This window comes from Leucoraja erinacea, chromosome 13 (genome assembly GCF_028641065.1).
Source record: "Leucoraja erinacea ecotype New England chromosome 13, Leri_hhj_1, whole genome shotgun sequence".
In the NCBI taxonomy this organism is placed as follows: Eukaryota; Metazoa; Chordata; class Chondrichthyes; order Rajiformes; family Rajidae; genus Leucoraja; species Leucoraja erinaceus.
Window position 1 is genome coordinate 6,018,723 of NC_073389.1, and position 23,399 is coordinate 6,042,121.

General features: G+C 45.4%; 1 protein-coding gene across 1 annotated transcript in view; it reads left to right on the top strand.

Moving 5' to 3' along the window:
• The window catches only part of cblb (Cbl proto-oncogene B, E3 ubiquitin protein ligase), a 131,520-nt gene extending 108,464 nt beyond the window's left edge, over nucleotides 1-23,056 (top strand). Inside the window, exons 11-17 of the mRNA XM_055644365.1 lie at nucleotides 5,837-5,937; nucleotides 9,694-9,849; nucleotides 11,893-11,972; nucleotides 13,325-13,459; nucleotides 18,885-19,028; nucleotides 21,211-21,333; nucleotides 21,910-23,056. Of these exons, the coding sequence (XP_055500340.1) occupies nucleotides 5,837-5,937; nucleotides 9,694-9,849; nucleotides 11,893-11,972; nucleotides 13,325-13,459; nucleotides 18,885-19,028; nucleotides 21,211-21,333; nucleotides 21,910-22,190 (1,020 nt within the window). The 3' untranslated portion in view covers nucleotides 22,191-23,056. The remainder of the gene's footprint in view (nucleotides 1-5,836; nucleotides 5,938-9,693; nucleotides 9,850-11,892; nucleotides 11,973-13,324; nucleotides 13,460-18,884; nucleotides 19,029-21,210; nucleotides 21,334-21,909) is intronic.
• Nucleotides 23,057-23,399: the final 343 nt, after the last annotated feature.

A 23,399-nucleotide genomic window follows, 5' to 3' on the forward strand; every position in this document is an offset into this window, starting at 1 on the left:
ACATGCGACTGCATGCGGCAAGCGCGACCAAACCGGAAGTGGGGGTTGCGCGGAGGTAGAGTGATCCCCGTACAGGGCCGGTCCCACCAGCATGCACTGTATGTGGCGAGCGCAACCAAGCTAGAAGCGGGGGGCGCGCGGAAGTCGAGTGAATGACGTGAAATCCGCGGAAAGTTGTTGCGTAACGTACGGCGTCACGGCGTCAAGACGCTGCGTATGCCCGTCGAGGCGGTGCGTACGGCATCGAGGCGGCTGCAGGCCGTACGGCGTTGCCGCGTGGAGTTTTTTTTAACACTGTCAGTTTTCCGGAGCCCCGCACGATGTCGGGACCAGCTCCGCACAACTCCATACGGCTCCGGTGATCGAAGTGGGACCGGCCCCGCGAGGCCGTATGGCTCAAGCGACCACGTTAGGTTGCGCTTGTCGCATGCTCGTGGGACAGGCCCTTAAAAGTGCCAGAGACCCGAATTGATCCTGAATATGGGTGCTGTCTGTATGGAGTTTGCTCCTTTTCCCTTTTTATCGCATGGGTTTTCTCCGGGTGCTCTCGTTTCCTTCCACATTCCAAAGGTGTGCCGGAACCTTTTTCAGACCCAACCCAATCGTCTGTCTGACCTGTTGAGTTACACCAGCTTTTTGTGTCTATCTTCAGTTTAAACCTGCATCTGCAGTTCCTTCTTACACACACAATATTACACGATAGAACTTAATTAATTCCAGGGGGGAAAGTGCATGTGTAGAACACACATGCACGCACACATATATTTATGTAGTTATATATTCATATATAAATATACACTGTTGTTTTCTCATTTATAACATTGTTTACAGAGTACTACGTTTACATATTCTGTTGTGATGCTGCAAGTAAGGATTTCATTGTTCTAACTGGGGCTTGAGAGTAAAAAACACTCTTGACTCTTAACTTACGTCGCTAATGTGTGGGATAGAACTAGTGTACGGGTGATCGGTGGACGGTGGGCTGAAGGTCCTGTTTCCGCGCTGTATCTTTAAATTAAACTAAAAACACTAAAACCAGAGGAAATCTAAAGAAGGGTCTCTACCCGAAACGTCACACAATTTCTTCTATCCAGAGATGCTGGCTGCTCCATGGAGTTCCCCCTCACAATTAAAGCATGGAATAGTCTTTACCCTACCATAGTTACCCAGCCAGACACAATTAAATTTAAGGTATCTCTTTTTTCCCCAAGAACCCTTTTTTGCTTAAGTCAACCCTCCACCACCTCCAGTTTCAATTCCATTGGGAATATTTTTGGAGGAGCAGGAAACTAAGAAGCAAGAGTTACTCCAGTGAGTCACTCCAGCTCCAGGGAGTGATTCTGCGTTGGGTTTCAGCGGTCGCGGCAAGGCGGCGACCGGACAGCAATGGCGGCCAGATCTCCCACAATGCAAAGGGAGGGAGAAAATGCCCGGCGCCGACCGGTTGCCGTGGCAGTGCGCATGTGCAGGGCAGCCGAGGATGTGCAGGGGGGAGGATGTGCTGGCTGTAGCAGTGCGCATGTGAAGGGCGGCCGATAATGTGCTGGCTGTAGCAGTGCGCATGTGCAAGGCGGCCGGCCCTGCCGGCGGATGAGGAGCGGCCAGAGAGCGGAGACCCGGCGGCCTGGACACGGATGGCGGGCGGAGATGAAGAGTGACAGAGTGAGAGATAGAGAGGGGGGCCAAACCGGGCAAAATGACACTGTTTTTAGGTTGCCCGGCGGGATTTTAGATGGCCATTGGCAACCGGGCAACCGTTAATTTCACGCTCTGCTTGTGTCATGTTGATTCCAGAAGTTCCTTTTACCTACATTCTCACCAAACATTACCCGTGTGCAGATAAGGCCAATTAGTGCGTCTGACCTTGGAGTTGTTGTTGAGATCTTGTGGCTGGACATTCTCGTGAGGCCGCTGGCGAGTGGCCAGCGGTGATGAGCTGTATACAAAACCAACGTGGGCATGAAGGTGCCACAGCTCCCCCCTCAGCCACCGATTCATAAAGTCTGGCGGGTTGGTTTTACGGCCTGATCTTGTTTGGTACTACAGTGTGGGAGGTCTTTGACAGGGAATGTTGGGGTCTTGTGACTTTATCGGTTTAGTGGTTGAGGTAGTCGGTTGGTTCTCAACGTAGGCTAGTTTTAACCGGTCGATGGATACGGTGTCAGTTTTTCTGTTCCAATAGATCACAAAACGTTCGGGTAGGCGTTGATGACTTGGTGCGGGCCATCTTGCTGAAGAGGTCATAGAAACATAGAAACATAGAAAATAGGTGCAGGAGTAGGCCATTCGGCCCTTCGGCCGAGTTCGGCGGACGTCGTCGTGTTGAACCAAAACGTGTGCAGCGTTGGAGGTGTTCGCCGTGTCGGTGTTGGCCTGAGTATCTGCATAGTTTGCCGTAATCGATCCACCTACCTGCTTGGATCTGTCTGTGGAGATTGGTTCGACAAATTGGCCGGGCAGCTTCAGAGTTGTGCCGTAAACCATTTCCGCCGACAAACATCTTGGGTCTACTGTCACCACCATACGAATGATAAGCAGAAGCAGAGGCAACCGTTCACTCCAATGTGACGTGTCTCCTCCGGCTGCCAGAGCGGCTTTCAACTGGCGATGAAACCGTTCAATCAGGCAATTCACTTGTGGATGATACGCAGTTGTTCCAATCCGGTTCGTACCCAAGAGGTCGATTAGTGTTTGAAACAGCGCAGACTCGAATTGTGGTCCTCGGTCTGTTGTGATCGTACTTGGGATCCCAAAGACAGAAAACCATCAGTCAACAAAAGCATGGGCTATTGTTTCCGCTGAAATGTTGATGACTGGGATAGCATCTTGCCATCTTGTGAACCAGTCTTCAAAAGTGAGCAGAGATGTGTAGTTTCTTGACGGTGGGAGTGGACCGACCAAGTCCAGGTGCACGTGCTCGAAATGGGTGTTTGGTAAGGGGAAACTCACCGAAAGGTGTCCTGGTGTGCCTGGAGATCTTGGATTGTTGACACGGTAGACAAGTCTTCGTCCATAATCCAACGTCACGTTTGATGAAAGGTCAGATGAAACCTTCGTAGATTAGATTTATCGTAGCATATTTGCCCGGATGTGATAGGTTGTGCAGCGCGCTGAAAACTTCTCGACGTATCATCCTAGGCACAAACAGCCTTGGTTTGTCAGTGGAAGTGTCACACATGATGGTTTCTCTCGTGTCACCGATAGGTTCATCTTTCAATATTATGGCTGTATGTGTCCGGTGGAAATGGATAAGATTGGGATCAGTATCCTGCGAGCGAGCTGTGGCATAAAACCCGATGAGTGTGGCCGCATTCACAGCATCCACCTCCAGTCTTGACAGGAGTCAGCAACCGGATTTGCTTTTCCTTGTATGTGCCTGATGTCACTGGAGAATTGTAGAACAAAGCCCATGTGGCGGATTTTTCGCGGTGAATAGTTCCCCTTGTACGAGTAGTGTGTGTGTGAGTGGTTGGTGACCCGTATAAATAGTGAAGGGACGGCCTTCCAACAGATGGCGGAAATGCTTGACGGTGAGATACAGCCCAAAGTTTTTGCATGGGCGTACTGTATTTCATCTGAGTGGGTGTGAAGGCACCGCAATTCTAGGATCAATTTTAATTTTGCGGGCGGTCAGATGTACAGGCCCTCTCGTCGGGATGATAAGTCCCAAATTGGCGCTTCCCTACCGGAGACTGCGGCTTGAAGATGACGTAGGCCGCAGGCCGGCAGTTGGAGCTTCTCTGGGGATCCCCGATGAGGGATCCCGCTCCGGACGGTAAGTCCACGGCACGCCTGCGGCTAGAAGCTCCGCTGACCGCGGCTTCAGGATGTTATCGGCCGCAGGCCGGAGGTCGGAGCTCTTCTCCAACGAGGGGCCCCAGGCTCCGGATGCCGCACCTGCGGCTAGAAGCTCCGCAGACCGCGGCTTCAGGCTGCAACAGTCCAAGGGCCAGTGATCGGAGCACTCCCTTCTGGCGACTCCGTGAAGGGCTCGCCTGCACCATGATGAAAAGTCCATGCTGCGCCCGCTGCTGAAACTCTGGGCCCGACTCCGGGAAAGGCTGCACAAATCTATGGTGTTCGGCCGCGAGGGAGGCGACATGGAAAAAGTCGCCTCTCCGTCGAGGATCTGCTGAGTCCCACGACAGAAAGTAAAGAACAAATAACACTTAGCTGAGCCAGGCACCTTGTGTTTAGTCCAGAAGCCCCTTTTACCTACATTCTCACCAATCATGACCCTTGTGCAGATAAGGCCAGATAGTGCATCTGACCTTGGAGTTAGAAGTTGTTATTGAGCTCTTGTGGCTGGACCTTCTCGTGAGGCTGCTGACGAGTCACCAGCGGTGACGGGCTGTATGCAAAACCAACGTGGGTGTGAAGGCGCCACAAACTCACGGAAACAGGTTGGGATAAACGGGGCACGTTCAGATTGCCACCAGTAAATAATGGAGTGCCATGGAGATCAATGCTGGGCCTTCAGCTTGTTATAATACAGTGGATGAAGATGGAGTGATTGGTAAATCAGCTGGTTTGGAGGAGTACAAAGTGACTTCAAAGCCATGTTGGTCAGTTAAGTGAGCCATCAAGAAGTGGGGCAATGGAGTGTACTGTGGGGAAGATGTCCGGTTATTCACTTTGGAGAAGAAGACAATTACTAATGAGGTGGAGTGAGTGCAATTTATTAGTAGCCACAGGATCCGTAGTACAACGCTCGAAGGTAGTCAGCAAGTAATTTGAAAGATTACTAGAATTCTGAGCATTATTGTCGGGATACGGAGTAAGTTAAGAGGTTTGATGCAGCCTTGAAAAGAGTTGGTGATTCCACACCTGTAGCACGTGGGTTTGGCTCTGTTCGGAGAATGGTATACAGTGCCACTCCAAAACTGAATGGGCATCCTTCTCTCTCCGTTCTTGCACCCTCCGTCTACATGGGGGTGGTTGTAATGCAGTGCATCTGGTCATTCAGACTCGACCTGCTTGTGAACAGTCGATTCTGGCAGAAGACTGAACTGAGACCACACCACCCCCTCATCTGATCATAGCCACCAAACAAGCCATTGTAATCAGTACATTAAGAGCCTTCACTCCCTTTGCACTTCAGATCAAAGAGAAACTGGAAATAATGTTACATGCTCTATTTAATGAGGGTCAATTTAAATTTCACTGACAAGATTACTACTGGAATATTGGTCTTTAAATCAGACTGGAATAAAATTATATTACAGTCTTATAAAGCTAGGAAAGATCATGTCAATGGTACTGTGAGGATTTGGGGCACCATACCTTGTGCACAGACATTGTGGGCCAAAGGGCCTGCTCCCCTGCTGTGCTGTACGGATCTGTGATCTAAACATTAATGGCCTTGCAGTGAATGCAAAACAGTAGTCATGTTCTATGAAATTTAAAAAGTCTGGAGATGATAAATAACCGTTTAAAGATTATTGAGGGAAATGGATGACGTGGCAAGAGGAAGAGGGTCTGAGGCCAAAGGCCAGGACGTAAGCAATGTATCCAAGTTAATCATGTCTGCGAGCAAATGTGGTAAACGCTCCAATGCTCTCTTCTACAAATGGCGATTGATGCGCGCTAATCCTGTTAACTTGCCTTTGATATTTTTGGATAACAAATCTAATTGTAAAGACAGCCAATGTAAAATTGGGTCATGGATTAGCAATGGTCTCTGAATGCAGGAGCAGGCTTGTCGGGCTAAATTACCAGCGGTCCTGTGCTCTTGGATATTAATTCCTGGAGAAGTGGAAATGTAATGTGTAGTTATTATTATGGTAGGTAGTGTAGATTTTCAGAAATAAGCAATAACACTTGCTTTATTTTGTAGGCAATCACTAACGGACTTCTGCGTACTGACGAATATGACGTCCCACCCCCTCGGCAGTCTCCGCCTCCACCAACACTGGCAGCGTTTCCCAACAGCACAAAGTAAGTCATCCCTCATCCGACCTTGCTCCATCAAGCACACTCCAACCAAGAATTGTGATGCTTTTCCACCTCTTGTTAATGACTATTATACATGGAGAGAATAGAAGAACTCAGCATGTGGTGTTTATTATCTTCCTCTGACGCAGTCCCACGGGATCACGGATGACTTGCTTCCACTCCGGTTGTGTGAAGCCTGCAGTGGCTGCTGATGCCACTGTGGGAATCACAAAGGCAGGAGCTGCCTGGTAGCGGCAGCTGGTTTGTAAGCTGGAGTGTACTCCTTCCACCGTTGCCATGGGCCTCTGTGCTCCTGTTGCACGCACTTTCAGCCAGCAATCCCAGGGAATAGGAACAAGGAACTGTCTTGCAGCATCCTTGAGTCAAACACATAGTGCTGGAGTAACTCGGGTCAGGCAGCATTCCTGGAAGACATGGATAGGCGGTGTTTCAGGTTGGGAACCTTCTTCAGACGGGAATTCCTGGGAACTGATGGGATTGTCAAACTTTTTGACAGTCTCTTCCTGTGTCTCCCGGTGATTTCTTGGAATGGGATAACCAGTACTGGAGGTAACACTGAAGGTCTGTCCACGAACAAGTAGGGACTCGCAGCTTTAGTTTTACACACCGGGGGCCTGTAACACAGCAGTTGGGTCTCGGGCCAGTACACGGGGACCTGGGTTGCTGATCCCAGGGACATTGGTTGTAATCCCAGCGTGCCAGCTGATCTGAATTTATATTCAAGTCATTTAATAATCTGGACTTTTAGAAAGGAAAGTGCTAGCAGTTTGCTGTAAAAAGCACATTTGAATCCTTACTGTCTTCTATCCATATCTGGTCTGGCCTATCTTCGGTTCCCCTTTAGTGGATAATTATTAAATTATTTACATCATATTGTCAGTAATCTGGGAAGGGCAATGGGTGCTAGTATAGTAGCAATTTACACATCAAACAAAACTTTTTTGGGCATTTCCATCCAAATATTGTGTGCTGTGATATTATTTAGTAATAGCAAAAAGCAGTGACCAGTTTAATAATTTTTCTAGGCTGAATTAATTCCATTCAAAGGAATTTTCAGCTTCCCGTCCAATCCCTGAGCGTTTAGAATCTCTGAGCATTTGGAGAATGCCCGCCTCCTGTGCGGCAGCTACCTGTGTCCCGGAAGGACTTGTGTCATCAGAATCATCTTCCCGGCCCGCAATTTCAGTGCAGTCAGAATTAAGCTGAGGAGAGAGGGATCAGAAGGAGGCCATGCTGTGAGCAGTCTTTCAGTCTCCAGCATGTAACATGGACAAGGCAGTTTGTAAATTAGGCAGCATCTACAAAATTACTTTAAGTGCTGACGAAGGGTCTCAACCCGAAACGTTGCTTATCCATGTTCTCCAGAGATGCTGCAAAGTGCAGAATTGCATCAGCGTCTTGAATCCTTTTTTAAAAAAAATAAGGCAGGTTACTTTCTGTGTGGTGCTGGAGTGCAACGTTGTGTGAGGCAGCATGGATTGCTGCTGTGGAAAAGATGGGGGAGTTTCCTTTACATTTCCTTAACCGATTATGAATGGGACTGCATTCAGTCAATTGTGAATTAAAACACATTAATATTGATAAACCTCAGCACCCAGCGGTGCAGATGTAACTCTTCTGGACCTGGGTTTTCCTGAGGAAAAGGAGTTGAGGGTTAATCGTCTGAAGGGTATATTTTGCTGCGGAGAAATAGCCAAGTATTGTTACAGAATAAGTAATATTACTAAGACTGCAATCACATCTAAAGACTGTCACTTGATGCACCTGCTGTTGGTTAATAAGTAATCCTTGGGATAGCACAGCAGCTTGTTAGCTGTACAATGTGGATACACAGGGTGCTTTGTTTGTTGACAAAGCGTTGCCAGAACATGTATTCTTCCTTGCTGGTGGTGTCTTTGGCGCATCATCATCCTCAGTCTAAACCAGCGTTTCTCAACCAGGGTTCCCCGGAACGCTAGGGTTCCGCGAGAGGTCAACAGGGGTTCCGAGACACACAGTGATAAATAGGCTAAACATATGTAAATGCATTTTGGAGTCATTTTTGTGTTTAATTTCATATTCGTAATTTTATTATACACGTACGGCATATTTAGCGACGTCTATTTAGCATATTTAGCGACGTCCATATGGCGTCAGTATGAACCAGCCTTTAGTGGTCAGTGGACAGGAGCTGTACGTGACGGATTTGTGTATCATCAAGTTATTCACTCGAGTACAGGCGCATGCACGGCCTCCATCAGTCCTGTCTGTGCTTCCTGGCGTGCAGGTACAGTCCCTCATTCACCCACGTTATTTAGTCATTTTTACCCATCATTGAGGTCTCTCTCTCCCTCTCCCCCTCCCCCTCCCCACAGTGACCTATGTTTGCCGTATGAACTTTATGAAAGAGAAATAGATTAATAAAGATATATAATAATTTTTATGTTGGGATTCCCTGAGACATGAAAATTATTTCAAGGATTCCACAAGGGTGAAAAGGTTGTGAAACGCGGCTTTAAGCTGTTTAAAGACCTGAACGCCTGATTTAATTAATACATTTTTTTAACTTTAGTAATTGTTTGTGATTTCAAAAGCTTTAAATATTTTTTTAATCTTATTTTTTACTTATTAGAGGTGCCAGTATGGTGTATTGGCAGTAGCGACACAAAAACAGCACTGAATAGATATATATATTTAATCAGAACCTTGCCAGGAAATGTGACGTTAATAATCCATTTTGTATTGACCGTGCAAGGAGTGAGGCATGATTGATTAACTTGGTTTTGCACTGCTCTTGAGATCAGACTAACAAACTATAATTCTTGGATAGGATTTGGTCTCCTTTTCTGTAGAGTACATACCTGATCAATTTTCTACATTGATAAATCTTGTGATATAGCTTCACAAGAATAAATCATGTAATAGGGCAATTATCAAAGACCATGACTTTGTTTTTCAGTTAGCAAGAAAACAGAGAGCAGGACTAAGTGGGGCACGGAAGAGAGAGACTGAGTTTGCAGCATTTTTCACAGTACAACGTATGCAGGAAATATCTGCCTTCATTCTGCAGAATCTATGAGAAAAGCAGATATAAATTATTTTAATAATCCAGTCATTTTTTTCCTTTTGTTTCCCCTCTCGCGTCCAGTTTGGCAGATTCATATTGAGGAAGACAGTCGGATAGAAAACTTGCAGGGCTCTGTTGCTGCTAATATATGCCAACAAAATGGATGGAGATAGCTAGAGATGGCTTCTCCTTGGAACACTCCTCCTCCTCCTTCCCCCCCCCCCCCCCCCCCCCCCCCCCCCCCCACCTAGCCCAAGGTCACAGTCCAGGGGTACACTGTGGGGGAGTTGCCTGTTCCTGAGAGCTCTGACACACTGCTGCACTGAGTTAATGTTTAACAATAGACGGAGCTATTCTACAGTTGTGTGTATGCCTCGTGGCCAGATGTGAATCTGACCTGCTTGTGGAACGAAAACCCATCTGCTCCTCCGTGGTTGTGCTGTGGATTAGGGGGTGAAACGTATCAATACCATATATCTTATTACATGCCTTTAACAGCAATGGTTCCTTTTAAAATGATACAATTGGGAATGCTTTCATTGTAGTGGCAATGTTACTACCCAGCTCCACTTCAGTGACATCCTGTCCATTGTGGTTTCAGTCACATGAGTGCAGAGAAAATACATGAAATTTAAGGCTGAATAATGTCTCTGCAGTGAAGTGTTTTATTTATGCTTGTTTTCCTTTTGTAGATATCCCCATTCGTTCACAAGTTTACAGACTGCCTCCGAAAAAGCAAGAGTGTTTAGTGAGGATAGTGAAGATGAATACAAAATTCCTTCCTCGTACCCTTTGTCCACATCTACACAACCCCCTCACTTGCAGACTGTGAAACCTCGCATATCAAGGTATTGTTACTCTGGGGCTCAGTCTTTATCACATCAGAGTGTTTGTGCAATTGCTGATTATCTCTGGCACAAAAATAAATTATAATTTCTCACTTCTTTAAGAAAAACCTTTGGGATTATGTCAAAAGTTTATTGGGATGTCTGATTGCCTTAGTACTGAGGGGAATACCATAGATTGAAGGGCCAATGAAAAGTGCTGGAGTAACTCAGCAGGATAGGCCGCATCTCTGGAGAGAAGGAATGGAATGGGTGACGTTTAAGATCCTGTCCCACTTTCCCGAGTTACTCACGAATTCTCCCGAGTTTCCTCCTTGATTCAAACTCGGAGAATTGCAGAAATAGCCAGCCGTAGGTACTCGGGGCTCTTTTTTTACTCGTGGACATTTTTCAACATGTTGAAAAAACATCCCGACTTACCTGATGCCCCGAATACCTACGGCTGGCATTACGAGCCGCTACGAAATATCTACGGCCTCCTACGGACTCGCTACGGACAGTCTCCGAGTTTGAAGCATGGGGAAAACTCGGGAGAATTGGTGAGTAACTCGGGAAAGTGGGACAGGCCCTTTAGGGTCGAGACCCTGCTTCTGTCTTGACCTGAAACATCACCCATTCCTTCTTTCCAGAGATGCTGTCTGTCCCACTTAGTTACCCCAGCATTTTGTGTCCTCCTTCGGTATAAACCAGCATCTGTAGTTACTTCCTACACACGAGGGGTCAGTGAAGCTTTTTGGCAATATTGTGATTATTGACTTGGCCAATTCACAAAAACGAGTAAAACCAGAAATTACAGGCACAGATTTTTAACATCCTAGTATAAGAAGATTGTTACTAAATGATGCAGTTTCAATTATGTTCAATGGAAGGCAAGAGCTAGGCAGGAGGAAACTATTGTAGAGTTCATCAAAAGAACGGAATCACATTGGTTGTGAGGATTACCCCGTTAACATGATCTGCATCCAAGCTGCCACACAAGCAAAAATCAGTTGGGAGAAACGGTGGTGAATTTGAGAAAAGTATCCCAGCAAAGTTTCCTCAATCTCAGTGCAAGGAGGGAAGAGAGAAAATGGAAATTGAAACAGGATGTTAAAGCATGACATTTCCCACGAGATTCAAAAGTTTCAAAGGTCAATTATTGTCACGTACCAATTAAGGTACAGTGATATTCGAATTACCATATAGCCATACGAAGAAAAAAGCAGCAAGACCCACAACTACTTAACTTAACATAAACATCCACCACAGTGGATTCCCCACATTCCTCACTGTGATGGAAGGCAAAAAAGTCCAACCTCTTTAATCTCCCGCAGTGGGGGCAATCGAACAATCCGTCTGAGCAATCGAAACTCCTGCGTCGGGGCAGTCGAAGCTCCTGCGGCTTGGAGTTTCCAAAGTCGGTCTCTGACCAGATACCGCGAGCTCCGTGATGTAAAGTCCGCAAACACCCATGTTTGGCAAAAGGGATCGCGGGCTCTATGATCTTAAAGTCCCGTAGGCGCCTCGCGGTGGAGCTCTCAAAAGTCGGTCTCCAGCAAAGGCTGCCAATCTTTGATGTTAGGCCGCAGTGCGGACGGAGATACGATACGGAAATATATAGTATCTCCGTCGAGGTAAGAGATTAGAAAACGTTTCCCCCAAACCCCCCCCTCCTCGCCAACCCCCCACATAAAACAAGCTAAAGAACACTAAAAACATACATTTAACACACACTATTTAAACACAAAGAAGAAAGGGACAAGGGCATCAACTGCTGGTGCCACCCGGTGGACTCAAATGGATTTGTAATCCAACTGTTATTTGTAATAGACCAATATCTACTAATAAATCACTAGTCATTACCTGAACAGACACTTGACAACCATGACATTGACCATTGACACCTAAGCAGTGCACTGACGCTGGTTGTTTGCAGAGCGGATTACAACATTAAGGTCAGGTTGGGTGATCAGGAAGTTGACCAGGGTCACATTTGGGAGCTCGGAGAAGAGTTTGTGTGTGTGTGTGTGCAACATTTTCCAGTTTTATTCTGTTAAATCTCTCTAGGGTGTTTGAAAATGGACACTGTGCCAATGGAACTCACAATAGCACGTCTGAAGCAAAGAAGCCCAAAGCATTGGAAATAGGTGAATACATTTAATTTTACCGTTACTATGTTAGAGTCGTAGAGTCATACAGTATGGAAACAGGCCTGTCCACTACGATCAACATGTCCCATCTATACTAATCCCGCCTGCCTGCCTGCCCTTAGCCCATAGTACCTGCCTCAATTACCTCCTATGTCAGCTCGTTCCATATATCATCCCCACCCTGTGTGTAAAAAAAAAAAAAAAAAAAAAAAATTACCCCTCGGGTTCCTATTAAATCTTCCCCCCCTCACCTTAAACTTGTGTTCTCTGGTTCTTGATTTCCTACTCTGTGCAAAAGACTGTGCGTTTACCTAATCTATTTCCCTCATGATCTTGTAAATCTCTATAAGGTCACCCCTCATCCTCTGCGCCCCCAAGCCAGCATCAAGCAGAGACCCCCAAATCAAGATCCCTTTGAAGCAGGCAGGCATGAGGCCCATGACAAATGGCACTTGTTGCCCCCCCCCCCCCCCCCCCCCCCCCCTTATAGGGCCTGCCTTTAGCAACCTCTCCTACTGCGGTTACCGTTGGCAACGACCCATTGTGGTGTAATTGTCGCACTTGGCTCCTTGAGAGCCCATTGTGATTGGTGCACTGTGAGTGGCATTGTGACATCATCACTGGAAGCTGCTGGAGAAAGGCTGTGTGTGAGAACTGGTTTTTGCCTTTTTTTAAAGCTTTAATCATGAGTAACGTGAAGTATAGGATGAAATCTTAAGTGAACGTGAGTACGGCGTGGAAGGTACAAACATGTTAGAATATGTAAAAAAAAAAGCTCTAGCACGTAGCGTTTTGAGGAAGATACAAAACAAGCATACATACAGACATACAAGATCAGACTTTTATAGGTATATAGATGTGCGGGGCGTTTCTTATCACACGTGGTGGGGGCTTGAAACACTGACAGAGGTGGTGGTTGAGACAAATACGATAGTGGGATTTAAGAGACTTTTGAATAGGCACATGGATATAGCGGGAATGGAGAGATATTAATTATGTGCAGGCTGATAAAAGTTGGTCGGCATCATGTTGGAACAGACAATGTGGGCCGAAGGGCCTGTTATTGTGCTGTTCTGTTCTATTCTATGTTCAGTCTAAATAAGTGGAAACGTTTCTCATTTTAGTTCCCACATCCAAGCTGATTCTCATTAAACAGGACTTACTCTGATCCTGACCTAAAGGAAAATTGCTTTCTGTCCAGTCTAACACAGAGACGAATGAACATGTGTACACAGAGAGAAACCGTCCTGTAAAAGCCACACATGGGACTTAATCCACGATGGCCTGTGCACTGAAATGTGACCATTGAAGTTGTATAAATGAGGTGAATGTATTTCTGCCGTTCCCAGACGATATCTTTGAGATGCCAGTGGTCCCAGCTCCCTTACCGCCAGCACGGCTCCCAGCAAGAGACAACCAGAAACTGAGTTGTTCCTCTCTGAACAGAACGCCTTCTGATTACGACCTTCTGGTCCCTCCACCAGGTACTGCATTTAGATTGTGTTTCACTGATCTAGACCTGATTATAATAAAAAACTTTAAAACTTAAAAAATCTTAAATAAGGAACTGCAAAGGCTGGTTTATAATTAAAAAAAAACAGTGCTGGAGTAACTCAGTGGGTCAGGCAGCATCCCTGGAGAACATGGATAAGTGTAGTTTGGGTCTTCAGACACCACATTGTAAAGAAGGGTCCAGACCCGAAACAACACCTATCCATGTTCTCCAGAGATGCTGCCTGACCCGCTGAGTTACTCCAGCACTTAATTTATTCTATGTAATAAGAAACGTACTTGTCCAGAGATGCACATATGTAAAATGATTTGTGTTTGAATCTATTATTTGCATAAATAGGTAATATTTAACCCTTTTAATTTGTATCATTCATGAAGATCCTTGTTCTCTTAAGTTAAATTTTTCCTCTGTTGCCGGGGGTGATGATGCCTTTGATAGTGTTCGTCACTCACCACCTCCTGTGCGTGTCCTCTTCCACATGTGGCTCAGGTAGCAGGCACCAACGTCAGTTGTCATCCTTGCTGAATGAATCTTTTATTCACCAAACATTTCCTCTGGGTATGCGAATACTCAGGAAATGACAATAAAGATTTACAATAAACATAACTGAACCTGCTTCGCATTCTGCTGAAGTATTTTCATCATGATTTTACCTTGGATTTTTACATGTTCTCCAGAGATGCTGCCTCACACGCTGAGTTATTTCAGTCCTTTGTCTTTTGGTTTAACTTGGCTTAATCCGTTATCTACATTTCATGCTTTCTCCCTCTCTGGAATGGTAGGACCCGTTTCCCTTAATGTGCCTGTTTCTCAGAGCTTGGAGTGACAGCACTGCAGGTTGCAATGGCAACCTCTTGGTCAGTTTGCCCGAGATTTAATGCTTTAAATCTACTTCTCCCACCATGGAGGGAAGGGTTCTGGATTCATGGGTTCTCTTGCATTGAACCATCCGTGGTTGAGGCTGCATCACTGAGTGGTCCTTCTGGGAACCAGCCAGAGCTTGCTGCTATGTGTGGCAGCATGGAGATGTTGGGAAGTGTTGCTCGCAACCAGGAATTTGCTGCAGAACTTTGCAGACGACTGCTGTAAAAACACATCAGCTTTATTTTATTAAATGAAGGAATAACTTTTAAACATTGATCCTGAAACCCAAACAGTATCTATTGCAAACTTGGGTTTCAGAAGCTAGAGTGTATTGAATAGTTTTTACAATGTACTTCACTCCTCGCTGTTTTTGTTGAGGGACAGCTTCATGACTGGTGGTCAGCTTCTGCCATTTCTCCCTGTGCCTTGGCATTACGTTTAGCACGGATTGATTTCCAGGTTGAGTTCATCCTCGTACCTTCAGTGTTGTCAGTAGTCGTGTGCGGTCATTTCGTGTGAGTCTCATTCCTAATTCTCTGTTAACTGGGTATTAATGCCAGTGATTGTGCATGTCCACAAGTGGCCCACCCAACGCCAAGCAGAAAACAAACTTGTGTCAGCGTTCTGGAACATCAAGGAAGACCCTTTCCTTCGTGGAAGATTTTCAACTATTCTTTTGTGAATGAGATCACTATGGATCACTGTGCTCATCACTTAAAGTGCAAAGAACATAAATGCTTTTGATTTGTAAAGTCAACTGTGTAAAATTGAGCAAAGATTTGAGATCTGCCCTGGCGAGATAAAAACAAAGCTGGGAAGTCTCAGCAGGTCAGGCAGCACCTGTGGAGGCAGAAACTGCTGAGTGTTTCAAATTTAAAAATCTTTATCGGGCCCCTCAGTTCTGACTTTTGAAACTTTTAACTCACTTTCTCATTCCACAGATTCTCTTTCTTGCCTGGTATGTCGAGAATTAACTGCATTTTGTAATTAGTTCAGATTTCCAGCATCTTCATTTCATAGTAATAGAAGCATAGGAAATAGGTGCAGGAGTAGGCCGTTCGGCCCTTCAAGCCAGCACCGCCATTCAATATAATCATGGCTGATCAACCAAAATCGTTGTTCCGGCTTTTTCCTCGTATCCCTTGATTCCCTTAGTCCCAAGAGGTAAATCTAACTCTCTCTCGAACACATCCAGTGAATTGGCGTTCACTCCCTTCTGTGGCAGAGAATTCCACAGATTCACAACTCTCTGAGTGAAAAGGATTTTCCTCATCTCAGTCCCAAATGGCCTACCCCTTATTCTTAAACTGTGACCCCTGTTTCTGGACTCCCCAAACATCGGGAACATTTTCCCTGAATTGATCCTGTCCAATCCTCTAAGAATTTGATAAGTTTCTATAAGATACCCTCTCATCCAGCGAATAACTTCCAGCGAATACCAGCCCAGTTGACCCATTCTTTCATTATACGTCAGTCCTGCCATCCCGGGGAATTAACCTGGTGAGCGTACGCTGCACTCCCTCAATAGCAATAATGTCCTTCCTCAAATTGGGAGACAAAAATTGCACGCAATACTCCAGGTGTGGTGGCACCAGAGCCCAGTACAACTGGAGTAGGACCTCCTTGCTCTTAAATTCAAATCCTCTAGCAGTGAAGGCTTTCCTCACTGCCTGCTGTACCTGCATGCTTATTTTCAGTGACTGATGTACAAGAACACCCAGGTCTTGTTGCACCTTTCCTTCTAATCTGACACGATTCAGATAATAATCTGTTCAAGAAGGAACTGCAGATGCTGGAAAATCGAAGTACACAAAAATGTGTACCTCGGATAATAATCTGCCTTCCTGTTCTTGCCACCAAAGTGGATAACTTCACATTTATCCACATTATTCTGCATCTGCCATGCCTCTAGCCACTTGCCCAACCTATCCATATAGCAAGTAAACAGGCCATTCAGCCCAATTTGTCTATTCCGATCAAGCTGTACCACCTACACTAGTCCCACTTGCCTATATTTGGTCCATATCCATTTAAACGTTTCCTATCCATGTACTCTACAAATGTCTATTAAATTTGTATGACTTCTTAACGACAATTCTGTTTGGAGCCCAAGAAATAATTAACTTGTACAGTATCTTTATAATCTACTTAGTACATTTTAGTTATCTTGGAGTATTTAGTTTAATAGGATGCTTGTGCTAATTCTAAGAATTTGTGGCTTTGTAGGATTTACTGAATCCCACGTATCTGAAAGCAAAGAACAAATGACACTTAGCTGAGCCAGACACCCTGTATCACGTTTATTCCAGTAGCTCCTTTTACCTACATTCTCCCCAATCATAACCCGTGTGCAGATAAGGCCAATTAGTGCGTCTGACGTTGGAGTTGTTATTGAGCTCTTGTGGCTGGATCTTGTCGCGAAGCTCCTGGCGAGTGGCCAGCGGTGACAGGCTGTGTGCAAAACCAACGTGGGCGTGAGGCACCACAGCTCCCCCTCAGCCACCGAGTGATACAAGGTGGCGACTGCCTGGCTTTGTCCTGCCTGTACCGGTCTGGAGGGTTGATTTTACGGCCTGATGTTGTTTGACACTACAGTGTGGGAGGTCTTTAACAGGAAGTGTTGGTCTTGTGACCGTGCCAATTTAGTGTGTGAGGTAGTCGGTTGGTTCTCGACATATGCTGGCTTTAGCCGGTTGACGGATTTAGCACTGGGTAGTTTCAGATTTCCTGCACCTTTGCTTCGCCGGGCAGGATGCCGTTTGCCGACACGTGACGCGCAAGGAAAGTGAGTTCGCGAGCGCCAAACACACATTTGTTCGTGTTAATGCCAATGCCATATTACACCAGGACGCCGGAAACGTAATCCGAGGTTTCTTGTGTTCGTCTTCGCTGGAGCTCGTTACCAATATGTCGGTGATGTATGCGTAGACAAAATCGAGGCCAGAGAGTCTATGGTCCATGAAACGCTGGAACGATTGAAACGTGCCTATCAGGTGTCCCTGCATCCGAGTAGGTATGCAGCGGAGAAACGCCCGTTTCCAGTCATCGCCGACAATCTTTTCGTCTCCGCCAGCTAGCACCATCTCCGCAGCATTTGTGATGGCCTCCTATTGCCGAGATTATCATCTTTCAGCAGCTCCGAAGTGCGGGCTTGCATTGAGTGCTGCGTTCGCTCCAAGATAGCAGATTTAAGCTTGTCGTATGGCGTAATTTCTTCAGGATTAAGGTGCACGTCTGCTACTTCACATGATCTGCTCTAGAAGACAAGCTGCTAGAACGTGAATCTTGTCCATTGGCTCCTGACATTGAGGGCATGAAATAGAGCTTCCAGTATTGAAAACCACACTCTCGCATTGGTTGTAAAAACTCTTGGGACGTCGAGTTTTACTTAATCGACTGACATCGTGTCACTTTATCGTCATACATTTTGTGAGTAAGTGGAAGGTTGCGTGTAGCACGGGGTCACCAGTTGTAGGGTCTACTGAATCCCACAACAGAGAGCAAAGAACAAACGACGTTTAGCTGAGCCAGACACCTTGTGTCATGTTTATTCCAGAAGCCCCTTTTACCTACGTTCTCCACATACATAACCAGTGTGCAGATAAGGCCAATCAGTGCGTCTGACCTTGCAGTTGTTATTGAGCTCTTGTGGCTGGGCCTTCTCACGAGGCTGCTGGCTAGTCGCCAGCGCTGTATGCAAAAGCAACGTGGGCGTGAAGGCGCCACAGCTTGCTATTATTGACTGAAGCTGATGTAGCAACGTAATTCTCCAGGACACTTTTCCATTAGTCATGTCCTTTCAGATTAACTGTGTTTTCGGCGATGCTGCTTGAAACAATGTACTTGTGCTGAATAAACAAGAATAATTGAAAGACAATAGAGGGAAAAAGGTTAATAGCACGATAATTACATTCAATTTAATTCAAACGATATTCTGACAGGAAATTCTTTGGAACCGAAGTCACTGTTTCCTCATGTGGCGCTGCAGGTGGAGCTGCTGCCTTACAGCACCAGAGGCCAGAATTCCATCCTGACCTCTGGTGCTGTCTGTGTGGAGTTTGCATGGTCTCCCTGTGACCACGCAGGTTTCCTCCGGGTGCTCTGGTTTCCTCCAAAAGATGTGCACGGTTGTGGTTTAATTAGTCTGTGTAAATTGCCCCCTAGTGTGTAGGGTGTGGTTGCAATGGTGGAATAACACAGAACTAGTGCGGAGGGGCTGTATCTTTAAACCAAACTAAACAGCTCTGAGTAATGTTGAGCGCTGCCCTTGGTACTGTCAGAGCGGTCATTGTTGTCTCTGATAATTGCAAGCATCCATTCACTTGTGGCCTGACAAAGCAGTATTGAACAGATGTAGAAATCTATTATGTTGTTTGTTATCTACAGTTTTTTTCAGGAATAGATTTATGCAAATTGCTGATCATGAGGCCATTAATGGTTTTTAAAAAGTATTTTCTAGTAACAATAATCCTTTTGATCTGTTTGTGAAGATGCATTCTCCGTTTTTGACTGTAATGTTTTATTTTTGCCAGTGAGTGACAGTGCATTTGACAACCCACCTCCATCGCTGCCTCCACCTCCACCTCCTGTGCGGGTCAGCCTCCCAGATGTGCCCAGGTCGTCCGGCTCGGGCAGCCAACCCACATCTGGACTCGACTCCTTCCACTTCAGCGCAGGTAATCTGCTTCCTGTGTGGGAAGTCCTATACGTGAGACAGTTCCTGGCATGTCCTTGGCTTCGCAACACTTTATATTGCCATTGCGATCATTTGGGGTTAGATGCTTGACATTAGACAGAGTTTTGTGGTTCATTTCTCTTCAAATGTTCAATAAAAATTGAACCCTTGTGAGATGTTGCAGTGGGAATAACTGGAAAAGTCATGGTTCCCATTTTAAAGATACCTTGTCCTTCATATATTTAAATGTTTCCACTGTAAACATCTTTAACAAATTTTAAGATGGAAGGTAGTTATATATATCTGTATCGATCACACTGCATCACACGAGTAGCATGTTCAATAAGCTAAGAAAGTAATGTAGCATAATAAACTTAATCAGACATTTTATATTATAAATGTGGTGTTATTTTTATTATTAGCATGAAGATGTAATATGTTTAGTATATGCAGGTGTTTCTATGTCGTTCCATATGTTTGGTAAATTATTTATTTTGCTTGGCTGGCTTTCTTATCAATGTTGCCCACTCCAGCTTTGCAGGTAATCCTTCAATAATCTACTTGCAATGTATTCAAGTCTAGACAAAATCCCTAATAATGATCACAGCCTCATCACTGGAAGTAAACTGGAGTGCAGTGTATTAGTTTCGAGCATCAAGATAAATGTTCAGAGCTTTATCTCCTCGGCTGCAGAGCTGTATGTAAAACTGTGCTTTGGTTGAAATGTTTAGAATGAGCTCCACAATATTGACTTTTTCAACTGTACTACAATTGGAAACTTTGAAGGTTGATGTGCCTGGCAAATTATATAAACTCAATTAATGATAATATAAACCTGCCTCCGTTTTATTGAATCAATAGATTATATATTCGCTTTCATTTAGTTGTAACTTGAAAGATGATCGTTGTAGGGTTGTGGAAGGGTGCACTTCATAGAATACCTGGGCTAGGGTTGCCAACTTTCTCACTCCCGAATAAGGGACAAACGGTCAAAATAAGGGAAAAAATTCACGAGGGCAATTCGTTGACTAACTCGGCCGTGCTGAGTGAATGATGAGTTGGCCCGGGTGCCGGACTGCACACAAAGCCCAGCCGGCGGGGCAGCTGAGGAGTTTTGGCCCGGGTGCTGGACTTTGTGCGGGAAGTCCGGTGCCCCATCCAACTCATGAACTGTTGATTGGCCATGAGCAGGAGGGGTGGTGGTGTCGGCGGTAAGCGAAGGTCGGACAGCTGACCGGGCTGCCGACCGACGGGGTCATGGGCAAGGCGCTGCTGCTGCACTCCATGGGCTGCACTACGTCGGGACGGGTGAGGCGGGGCCGGATGTTGCGCTCCGACCCGACAGTCCCCTCAACCCAAGTAGTAGCAGTCAAATACGGGACAAGGGCGGTCCCATATGGGACAAACCAATTTAGCCCAATATATGTCCTGGCTAATACGGGGCAGTTGGCAACTGGTCCGAGACATTTCTGGATATGAACTGCCGAGCAGGCCACAACTATCAGAAACTGTGTCTCCTTCCCACCTTCTCTTATGCTTCACGACACTGTCCGCTGCTTGGTGATGGGGTACCCAGAGAGAGAATGTACACACACCACCTCGACACGCTCCCAAAGTGGGATGTGAATGACATGCTGTGAACTACTAAATCCTAGCCAAGGTGCCATCCCTAGAGTACAACTCTACTTTTGTACATTGAGGTGCTGAGGTTAGGAAAATGATAAAGGACTTGGTTACTTGTGTGAATCTCCTGTCGGTCCATCAGTTTCCTGTTTAAGAAGATGCTGGTTAAAATCAAAGGTCGATACAAAATGCTGGGGTAACTCAGTGGGTGAGGCAGCATCTCTGGAGAGAAGGAATGGGCGATGTTTCGTGTCGTGAACCTTCTTCAGACTGAAGAAGGATCTCCACCCGAAATGTTGCCCATTCCTCCTCTCCAGAGATGCTGCCTGTCCCGCTGAATGTCCTGTTTAACTCTGGCTGGTATTTTTCACTGAAGGTTAGTTGGAACTCTAACCATCGGGAACAGCCGGAGGCTCCTGGCCCACGTTTATTGCTCCCTCTTTGCACACAGCGCAACTTGTGACTTGTGATATATTTTGCTTGAAGCATAATCGTTTGAGGCGCGTGTTAAAGCACTTAGAGGAAGGTTGTAACGCTGTCTTTAATAATTTTCCACCAAGGGGACTCTGTCTTTGACTCTGCGACTGTTCCTGTACCTGTCCCTCCCGCTAGGCGGACACTCGAAGAAAGTCAGAAATCGAACGTAATGTCGCAAGACTACGACCAGCTCCCACCTATGACGGGTAAGAAGGGAAACTGAACCGTATGTTAGCTGCTGCTGGTTAATGAAAGCAAATAGCGATGTCGAATCCTGAATTTTAGATTGAGTACTTTGACTGTTATCTGTAGCCACCACAGAAACCTGGCATTGGGAAGGTCCTTGTGAGAAAGTATATGGGAAAAGGTGAACAGATTCAGATGGCTAGTCCGTGTGGTTTCTCTTTATGAATGGAGAGATGCGGTGTGTGGAGGGCCTTTATATGGTGGAATAAAAGGGTTGAATAAGTTGTGAATGGATAAGAATATGGCTTAGTGAGAGATGAAGTGGACAGTGAGCTAAAATCCTTTTATTGCTGAGCATTACAATTATTTGATAGGTAGACGCAGGTTTTATTTAAGACTGGTTTGTAGAAGTAATAGACACAGTGGCACAAACTAAACCCTGTAAATTTGGTCCTGACTGTTGTGCATAAATGCTGGGTAATTCATGAATAAAACTGAGCAATAAACCAAATACCGTTGGCGGGGTAGTTGCGTGACAGTTTTTGCTTGTGCTTGTGTTACTGAAGCTCAATATCCATTCTCCGTTTCTGTTCCAGACATTTCACAAGCTCCAGCCAGACCACCCAAACCACTGCCTCGGAGAACTGCCCCCGACGGTTACCAAAAGAAAAGTCAGCTTCAGGAACCAGCCCCTGTGCAGAGCAGCCAAGCTGGAGAAAACGTGGATGCAAAGATTGCAAAACTCATGGGCGAAGGCTACTCCTTTGAGGATGTAAAGCGAGCTCTTTTGATAGCTAACAACAAAGTAGAGATGGCACGAAGTATTTTAAGAGAATTTGCCTGCTATCCTCCCATTTCTCCGCGTCTCAATCCGTAGCAGTGAGCTGTGTGTGTATGTGTGTGTATGGGTGCAAATCCCAGAGGATAGGTTTCTGAGGAGCACAGAGTTCTAAAGGAACGGTTAACAAACAGAACAATTGTGAAGCAGCTGTCTGGAGTCTACCTCTGTGGGTTTCCTGGGAAGGTTTAAAAGATAGAGTGACACCGATGTATTTTTGTTAGCCATAATGTTAAGATTCAGGGTTCAACTGAGAAGAAGAGAGTTTACTGTTTCACTCCTGTGAATTGCTTGAGATATCTGCTGCTGCTTACCATTATCAAAAGAGTTTTACCAATCATCTGAACTTTCTTGTTGGAGTGGGAATTTCAGCCTTGTTGGCGGAAGTACTTATTGTATCTGGAATCTGGGAACCAGGCATTTCTGCTTCAGCATTCCTTTTTTTGTTATCTGCACTGATGGGGACACACTGCCGCCTGACCTATTCCTTCCTCCAGCCCCTTGTTCCATCTAAAACACAGACTAAATCAAGAGGCTTTGATTTACTGCATTACCGTCTGTCCAGCAGGTGCAAAAAGCATGTGGCCTTCACTACTGAGTCTTTTCTGAGATAAAGTGAAATTTCTTTATTAAAAAAACTAATTTCTGAATGTAGAGTACATATATTTGTATATGTATTGCCAGTTGAGGTAATTTTTGACAGTAGCCTTTGCAATTTCACCTTGTGCACAGCCGTTACTGCATATATTATATCTTGTTTCCCTTCTTAAGCCAATTCACCTGTATTCTGATAGAACAAAACTTATTTTGAGGTTTCTGGTTAATGCAACAAAAAATGTTGACCTATTTTTGTGAATTGTGACATCATTAATGGAATCAATTTCAAAGTAAAAATTGTCGTTTTATATTTTTAAATCATTTATAATGCTGGATATAGAGAAGCAAAAGCATCAGAGGCAATGCGCAAGATCTGTGGACCTTGGGAGTGCCTGCTGAATGTAACATTCTGCCTGCATTCAGTTTTGTGGAACTGTGGAGCGGAGGCAGTGTCTTGACGTGTCTTGCCCAGTGGGACGAATGCACTTGGCATCACCACCCTCTTGTTGGGGACATATTTGAGTGCGGTCATTTTTCCAATTCTGACATCACTGTAACTTAGAATTGATAATGGAGAACTATTCAGATTACACCTTGCACAGCTGAAATGATCAGTGACCACCTTAGTTTAAGAGTTGTAACTGATAATGG